Below are 9,515 nucleotides of genomic sequence, written 5' to 3'. Positions count from 1 at the left end.
ATAGATGATATAGCAAATCACTTCGCTGTCTTAACAGAGGCCAGAGAAAAAGGAGGAAGCCCATTTACATTTAATAAGGACGCCACCCCAACCCCCCTCCCCCGCCACATAGCGCTTTTATGAGATCGCGCTGGCATAATTTGAGGAAACTAGCATAGTTTTCGCTGATATTTACAGAGTAGCACTGCTAGCATGATCGTTGTATATTGATAAGCCTGAGAACCATTTTTGTCCAATGGCTTGCGTATACAAGAGAGAGAGAGGGAGGCCTACCTAGAAGGCTGGCACTGTGGGCACGAGTTGACGAGACCGGGAAGTGGCCATATCGTGTTGGTCACAGTACCTCTTCATTTGCCAAATGGCGTCAGCGCCACGCCGCCGACGTAACGTGCATAGCGTTCTTTTGTTAGAAAAAAACAACAACAACAACAACAACAAAAACAACAACAAGTCTACCACGCAACACATGTAGACCAGACACCGTTCCCTTGAGACAAATAAAAGCAAAATACAATGGAAGAGGAGCTGTGATGAAACCAAAAGGGCTTCGCCTACATTAATACGTCAGTACGTACAAGCTACATAATTACGTACAGGACGCAGGCGCATTTATAAAGATATGTTTTAAAAAAAAGGAAAACAAAAGGTAAAAACTCAGTTTAGGGTCCCCCGTGCTACTTTCGATCCAGAGAGGAAGAGAATTAATCGGCCCCTGAAGCATTTGTGACTAAACCCTTGCCCTACTCGTAGCTGCTCTATTAACAAGTATATATAACTAGACGCTCCATGGGAGTACACTGGGTTTGCCTGAGGATACGTGAAGGGGGGGACCCCCTATACTCGCTGACTTGGGTGGTATTTAACTGCAAGCGTTCCTGGCAATTTTTTTCAAGTCAGGGGTCATTAAGACCCATTTTATAATGATAAATAATATAATAATAATAATACATAATTAATACTCAATAATAATAATTAATAATAATAATTAACTGTCGTGGACTAATCGCCGTGCAAAGTACAGCAACGACGCAGTCGTCAACAAGGTTGAACCGAAAGCAGAGTATGATAGTTGGCGCCTCTGGTAGCCGCTATACGGTCCATGTAGTGACCTTGTGAGCACAGCTTACAGCCAGCTGGAAATCAAGCGGTATGTTGGTTTTTGCTGTGCTGCGTGGGGTCGCCCAGAAGTCATGCCAGCAGAGGTCCCTTTTAGGCTCATAGGTTCATTACGGACGAACAACAAATCATTTTGTGAGGTGAAATACAACTGGCTACCAGCCTAATCATTTGTTAGAAAGCAAAAAAACCCTGTCAATCTTTAGAAAAAAATAGGCACCGTATCGGCGTTACGTGTGGTAGTGGCAGTAACACAGCGCTTTATTCCATATTGTCAACTGTCTTCCAGGAGATTCAAGTTGTCTTTGCGTAATGATGTAGCTCTACTAGCGGTTTTGCACGGCAGCCATGTTGCATGGCAGAAGCAATGAAAATGTTTTGCATAACAAAGAACATTGTTTACCATAGGAAAAAGAGATCTATTGCTCCTACCATGCAACATGCTGTCTGCATGTTTGCAAAACCTCTAAAGTGTTAACGATGTTGTGTTGGTTATTGTATATCATTTTGTTAGTGCCATGGTAGAGGTCTTAGGTAAATAGCTCCCTGAGGAAGACATGTGGTTACTAGTCAAAGTAATAAACCCAGAAAGATTGAAGAAAATAAAAGGGAATCGAAAACCATTGGCTTCTAGGCGGACATGCTGATCTTTTCAAGTTCCCTCACAACTTCTTTACACCACAAGTTAAAGCGTGCACTCTGAGCGTCCGACAGCTAATACTAAATTTCACTGAAGTTCCTCCCTGTCCAACGAGGTAGTATCTGGATGGGTGACCTAAAAAAAATATATACCACTTTGTAACAGAAGCATAGGACCGAAAATTCTATTTTAACGCTCAAAAATGCGAACTAAGTAAGGTACAGATTTTGTTAGCTTGCTTTATGCAAAACTATTATTGATGCAAAATTAAATAAATATTGATTACACAGTTTTAGGAAGAGCAGAGGGAAGTTTTCAGGACGGTCGATCGATAATAAAATATTTTTGCCATCAGCAACAAAATTTACGACATGAAAACAACATTAATTTTGAACCGCAAAATATAAAGTTACCATCAGCGAAAAACATTTTGGGAGATTTTTGCTAAGTCGAATTTGTTATTGTACTTTTGGCTGCACAAGTAAATCGCAAAAGCGAAAGTGACATCGAATTCAGCGGGCACAGTGATCAAGTTACCGCTTCTTGTTTATTCACGAAACAGTATAGCATCTGTGTCAAATGATGGCAAGATACCGGGTTTTTGTTTTGTTAGTTTTTCTTTTTCTTTCAAGTGTTATAAAGTTTGACAAGAAATGTGCAAATTCAACACAAAGATCACAATCTCCCAACTCTGAGGTTGACCATTGTTCTACAAAGTCAACAATTTACTCTCCAAGACGAGGTTATTTATCACCAGGTAATTCCATCGTTTTGGAAATAGCAGCTACTTTATTATTTATCAGGTCACAATTTTTTGCCTGATTTTAGGGCTCATTTTGTTGAAAACTCAAGCACGCCTCCAACAGACCTGTTATTTTTGTGAGCTCTTCCTATTTCAGTTGCGTGCATGCAAAACAAGACACACAATCCGTGTCACAAAGCATATGCTATTAAATAAATTTCTGACAATTCACATCAAAGCTTTTTCGAAAGAACCTTGACCGTAAATAAATGAAGCACAAAAGTGATAACAAGCTTTCATTCAAATAATTCTTCACTGTCACTTTCCAATTTTTTTTACCTTTGTAAAGTTGAGTACAAAATATATGTAAATTCCAAGACAACTTAGATGCAACTTCAGTAAACACTGTGATGCATTCTAGGTGTTCGATTCCTTTCAATGTTTGTTAAATCCATAAAAGATTTGCCATTTGATTTCAGTGCTTTAATAATACCAAGTTAGTAAAATATTAGAAACAAAGCTCACTTGATATCCAACGGCACAAAATGAAATTGCTGTCCAAGACCATTACTCGTTGCTTTTAAGATTCCAGATATTTATTTTTTCACCGCCTGTCTTGTTCATACAATTGACGTTTCATTCTTGAGCTCCATGAGGGTATAATATTTTGTTTAAAGATCCCCTAAAACGCCATTCGCGTTACAATGACTTTCAACGCCACTGAATTAGTGAAATTTCCATTGTTACCGGAAGACTGTGAAGAGCTGAGTACAAATACATACAAATAGCCAGACAACAGAGATCACAGATCCACTTTATGGATGAACCCATACTGAGTTACCAGATAACTTTTCATTTGGTTTCAGTGTTGTACATAACAGCACACTGTCTTTGTTGAACCAATACTGAGTTACCAGATAACTTTTCATTTGGTTTCAGTGTTGTACATAACAGCACACTTAGCAAAATATTAGAAATAAAGCTCAATTTGATTTTGGCTCGACAGGCGAAAGATTGTTGTCGAAGTCCATTACTCGTCCATTACCGCCTGTCTTGTTTATCCAATTGATGTTCCATTCTTGAGCTCCATAAGGGTATATTTTGTTTAAAGATGCACTAAAACGCCATTCGCATTACAATGCCTTTCGACGCCATTGCAGGTTAATTAAATGTTCTCCTGTGTGCACCAGAGAAATCTACGCATTACCACCAGCCCTTCAAACCTAACAAAATACGCACAGATGACTCTATGCACAAAGGCACCACTTAGCAGGGGAGTGATAGGCAAGACTTTACCGACACGGAAAAAAACAAGTAAAAAAAAGAAAAAAAAAAAAACCGGAGAATAATTACACATTTTCCGACTGGGATTGCCATACTGGCAATCCAGTAAAAAACAGTCCCTGCATCATTGGATCTCAACGCTGAACCGATCACTGTCGCTGATTTAGCCACAAGTCTACCTGGGACACTTTTCCAGCTCACAGCAGAGTGCGGTTTACGAATCGCGGTGGAGCTTTGATGCACACTGTTTCGACGATTGAAAATGCCAACTGCATCTTATCTTAACAATAACAACTTCACAAGAGCGCTGATTCAAATTGGGGGACACTAACGAAATTAATTCGAATCAAATAAATTGAAATCAAATATTGGTTTTTGTGGAGAGGGGAAAACGGACTACCCAGAGAAAAACCTCTTGGAGCAGAGAAGAGAATCAACAAACTCAAACTAGATATGACGCCGAGTCCGAGAATCAAACCCGGGCCAGTGATTGGTGGGAGGCGAGTGATCTCATCGATCACCACTGCGCCATCCCTGCACCCCAAGACCTTTTTAAAACCTCATCTCTGACACGAAATTCTGTCACAAATCTAAAAACGTAAGAGTGAACAAGTTTATTGAACTACTGCCAAATACTGAGACTTTAGAATAGTTATTTTTGTAGAACTGTTAGGACTGGAATGCATTGCAAGGCGAAATTGTTAATATTTCATCTGCAGACCAATTTAAAAAAAGTCTTATTTGAGCATTTTAGCCAAAAAACATAGGTATAACATACCTGAGAGAAAAGAGAAATATACCATAAGTAGTGATCAATAATTATTGGAACAGTTATGTGAAATCAATATTAAATTACATAATATTAACAAAAAATAAAGCAAATAAAAATATTGTGACACCTTATTTCTGCACGTTATCATCTCACTTTTCCTATTAAATTACGTTATTTAGAATCAGGGTTTATCAAGGGGAAGGGGATGATGCAGTGGTGAGAGCACTGGCCACGCGGTAGGTTCTTTTACAGGTCACAGGTCACCGTTCTAACAATGATAAAACAACCCTAACCCTTTTCAATGGTAACCCAGGGGGCGTGGAGACTGGGAGGGGCTAAGGGGGGCTATAGCCCCCACTTTTTTCCCCTCACCTCTCCCCCACACACTTCTATGATCAATACCAAAACCTAAGGGTATTCCCCTCCCCTCATCTCAAAGCTCTAGGGAATAAGGATTTGTACAAGTTTATTCCCCAGAGCCTTGAGATGATGCCTTTTGTTTAGGACTGAATTTTAATATATCGAAAGTGGTGGTTATTTCAACACATCCTTGTCAGACGATCCAAGGGCTACCAGCCCACACTCAACCACCCAAGAATGGAGAAGACAGGTTCAGTACGGCCCATCCCCACTTTCCCCCCTCCCCATTCAACACACTTATCCCACCCTCATCAAAATTCAGTGATTTTAGGCACCATAAACTTTTCCTCTATGATATCACTAGTCATAATGATTTACTTGGTTTCAATACATCATCTACTTTTTCTAAAAATATAATATTCTTAAAATTAAGCAAAGCAAGAATTTGGTCTCCTTTCCATCTCGTGTGATAAAGGAGGAAAGAGAGAGCCTGGGTTACAGCTTGATCACATCTTCTAACTTAGAGCTGCTTGACCACCATAGCTGCTGAGGGTTGGACACAAAGGCCAACTGGCTTATCCTGTCTTGGCAGCTTAGAGGGCTTAGATGAAGGCACGGATTGCATAAAATGTGGCAGGAACAAAGAAAAATGGCAAAATGGCCAAGAGCGATGGGACATTAAATTTTAATGTTCTTGGGACAAGTTAAACGCCTTCTGTGAAGAGAGGGAAAGTTTGTTTTCATCTATGATGGTTGGGCAAGCATTATGGTAGCAACAACAACTGAAAAACTAGTTAGTTCTTAAAGCGGTGAGAACAGAAAGACATCAAGCTTCCCACAGAAAAACCATTTATTAATAAGTAACAAAGAAGCTAAAAAGGGAAAATAGCTAAAATAGGAAATTCCACTAAAAACACTTAAAAGTAGTTGAAAGTAGCAACCCCTTCAATAATGTCACTTGGATAATAAAATCTATTGTCTTTAATGTAACATTTAATGTAATGGAGTGGGTAAACACAAATACACCTTACTTGAGGATCGATTGATTAACAAAACTACAGCGAAATATCAAACAATATTGTCTCCTGAAAAACAGCAACTGGAATGTGGAAAAAACTCCAATACGGTACTGTAAGGTATACGGCAAATATTGTATCAGAGGGTCACAGGTTCAAACCCCATTGAAGTCCTGAATTTTTCAGGCTTCTCTACGCAATTGCTAAAATTGTGTTCATAATTGCGAGGATCATAGCTTTACTCTGTTTCATATATCATTTCATCATAGTATATTTTCTATTGTAATAATAATCATTATTATGTTTTTTTTTTGTTTTAGGCAAGAGTACAATAAATTGTTGTAGTTGCACTAATTATTATCATTAGGAACAAATAAAACCTAAGCCATCAACCTGATATTTTGAAATTAGCCAAGTTATTTACCACTTGCAAAATGGCTTGATATAAACTATGTACATATTAGTTCAAATAACAGCAATTTGGTGGACATAACCCAGAGTGTATTGCACATGTAGAAAAAATATGAGAACATACAGAAAGACATCTGGGCCCTGGTATATCATGAGCTGAAATTACAAGTCATTTTAATTTTGTAAACCACAAGTTATTTTCTAAAGTTGCAAGTCAAGGTTTGTCTCATTTACATTCTGTTGAAAACTTGTTTCTTCCTTCATTGCCCATTAATCTGATTAAAAGTCAAGAAGCTGTGAAATAATAAAACAGAAATATGGATTAGTATTAATATGAACATCAGTAATGAAAAACACCATGACTACAGTAATATCCCAATGCAGTTTTTGTTTATTTTGCGTGAACTAAAACTATTGCTTACCAACTGTGGCAGTATTTTTTCAAGATGTTCTGTTTCCACAGATGGTGAAGATTCAACCTTTTGGAAAATACAATGCATTATGTCATTGAACATTATACAAGACAAAATTAAGTGAACTTTTCTTGTAACGAACACTCAGTAACACAAATTCCTTTTAAAGTGTTGAAAACAGTAGCAAAACAAATACTTTGCCATCGATTTATGCCAGAGGCAGAGTGCAATATGCATGTAGATCTGTATACACTGCATTATATCTCACCAATTTAGATACTACTGGTAACATCTTTTTAAAGGTCTGCATCATTTTCCATATCAAGCAAAAGCTGGCTTCAACACATTGTTATTATTATTATTATTATTATTATTATTATTATTATTATTAGTAGTAGTAGTAGTAGTAGTAGTAGCATTAATTTAACTTAAAAAATGATGTAGTCTTGTCAGTCACTTTGGTCCTGTTGTAACATCAATCATCAAAATTAGTAATGTTTCTGTAATTACCCAGCCTTCATTTAAGAAAGGATTGGTTTCCATGTGACACAATGACAGACACTCTGTTAAAGTGCCCCTGTGATAAAAGAAATCCCTTTCTTTTTTCCTTCATATTTTGAAAGTGTGCTTGCTTAACACCTGACTGGCAAAATTTTGAGCTTTGACTTTTATCCAAAGGCCATTTACTTTGAGCGTAAGTTTTGGATTTCACAGTCCGCCATTACTCACATTCAAAACTGACCGATTGGACCTCAGAGGGTTGGCTCCACGGAAAAGTGACGTCAAAGGCTCACTACCTTAAAAATGGCAGTGCGTGAATGCAGCTTATTTATTATATAAGCAAATGTGAGTTTAAAAGTCTGAAAACCCAAAATTCTCAAGCTGCATATTAATTCTGTGGCATACACACCCATTGCATTCTTAAACTAATGAGCCTTTGACATCATTTCCTCCTCGATCCAGCTCTCTCAAGAACTTTGAAGTTAGTAATGGCAAATCATTAAATAGGAAAATTCCAGTAGAAATAAACACGTGTCTCTTTGAAATCAAGTCTTAACACTTTGGTTGCTGAGTGTTTAGTTACCATAATTTTGAAATACAAAGAAAAATAAAAATTGATTTTTTGGTCACAGGGGCACAGTCTTTAAAACAGAGAAGAATAGACAATATTCGTATTCTCGGTATTGGACTGGAACTAGCTTGCAATGGAGGCTAATGCGGGGGAATATATTAGAAAGTATTTGCATTTGAAAAGATTCCCCCGCATTAGCCTCCATTGCAAGCTAGTTCCAGTCCAATACCGAGAATACGAATATGGTCTACTGAATTCCCAAAACCCTCTCCTCTGGGAGTTCTCAGATGGACAGCATCTGAAGGTGTCTGAAAGTCTGATCTTGAGGTGCATAACATTTCTGTGGACACCTGGAAAAGACAAGACTAATTCTGATCTGGGGGGCCAGTTAACATGCTAGCCATGATGACTGTGTGAAGCATTTCAATTACTGCCTAGTGATGTTTCACCGAATTACAGGAGCCTTAAGAAGCCTGATAGATGGGGTCCCAACTTTTACCACTAGCTGCAGAGATGTTTCTCTTTTCAGACTATGAATATCACTGACTTGGGTTGGTCAGCCAACAAAAGGCTATCATGTAACAGCAACTAATCTGAGAGGAGATATGCCAAATATGACGGCTCAGTCCATCATCAATAACAGTAGCAAGGATAACAGAAAAAGATCTTTTTTTACCAGAGTCATTACAATGTTATTATGTTTCAGGCTATGCTTTTAAGAAGTATTGTTTTCTGGGGTTTTAAACATTTAACCCTTTTGGTTGGGTTTAATGTTATGTTTCAAGTAGCTGCCATGGTTATTAGAAATGCAGGGAGGTTTGCATCAAAACTCTTAGCCTTGTTTTCATTCAGAGGCAAGGGTACTAAACACACCAATGTACAGCAGACAATAATATTTACTGAAGAAAGAGGAGCCTCTGTGCTTTAAGCACACAAGGTTCATAGTGATCCTCTGGTTTCACATATTATTTTGTCTTCAGTGATTCTGAAATCAGCCCTGCCATGATTTGTAACTGGCCAACTTGCTGCTTAATTCTGGTTGGGTAACTAATAAAAGCTGCAAGCCTTAATACTCTCAAGTACAAATAGTTTCAGCTATACTCTTATTTGGGCAGATACCTTGGCTTGCTGAGCTGCCCTTGCAGCACCCTCTAAATAAAGAAGAAATTGAAAACAAATTTGGTTTCATTGTTTAACAAAGCAAAAGAAGTCAGGCAACTCTGGCAAAATGTTTTTCAAAGACAATACCCGCTATAAAAATTTTCAAGAGCTCCGCCATCAACTTCAATGCATCACCACTGCCTGTTAATCAAACATAACAAAAGAACCGCTGACTACAATACATGCTTAGATTGCTATTCTGTTGAAAACATTAGCAAATTTTGCTATTTCTTGTAATTATCTCAACTGCTTCAAATGGTTGGATAAAATAAATCCCCTCTATCCCATATATATATTAGCTCTGGACTGTTAGCCAACCCTCCCCCTCCCCAAAAAAATGTTAAATTACATTCAAATAATAATAAATATTATTACTGCTTTTAGCCATGGACTCTGTCTCACAATATTTCGGATTTATTTATCCATTTTCACCACAACTGTGGTGGGGGTCGCACAACAGAGCGGGGCTCCAAATTAAGTGCGCCCTTTTTACCCTCCCAACCATGATATACCAAAGAAGACAGACCA

The 9,515-nt window shown here is 38.0% G+C and overlaps 1 protein-coding gene across 1 annotated transcript in view; it reads right to left on the bottom strand.

The window, feature by feature from the left end:
* Positions 1 to 5,750: 5,750 nt before the first annotated feature.
* The window catches only part of LOC137971169 (centromere protein X-like), a 4,775-nt gene continuing 1,010 nt past the window's right edge, over positions 5,751 to 9,515 (bottom strand). Inside the window, exons 3-6 of the mRNA XM_068817917.1 lie at positions 9,075 to 9,128; positions 8,946 to 8,977; positions 6,764 to 6,820; positions 5,751 to 6,635 (exon numbers count right to left, since the gene is read on the bottom strand). Of these exons, the coding sequence (XP_068674018.1) occupies positions 6,621 to 6,635; positions 6,764 to 6,820; positions 8,946 to 8,977; positions 9,075 to 9,128 (158 nt within the window). The 3' untranslated portion in view covers positions 5,751 to 6,620. The remainder of the gene's footprint in view (positions 6,636 to 6,763; positions 6,821 to 8,945; positions 8,978 to 9,074; positions 9,129 to 9,515) is intronic.

Source organism: Montipora foliosa, chromosome 9 (genome assembly GCF_036669935.1).
Source record: "Montipora foliosa isolate CH-2021 chromosome 9, ASM3666993v2, whole genome shotgun sequence".
In the NCBI taxonomy this organism is placed as follows: domain Eukaryota; kingdom Metazoa; phylum Cnidaria; class Anthozoa; order Scleractinia; family Acroporidae; genus Montipora; species Montipora foliosa.
Note: the sequence above shows the minus strand (reverse complement) of the source record. Positions and strands in the feature narration are given on the sequence as shown.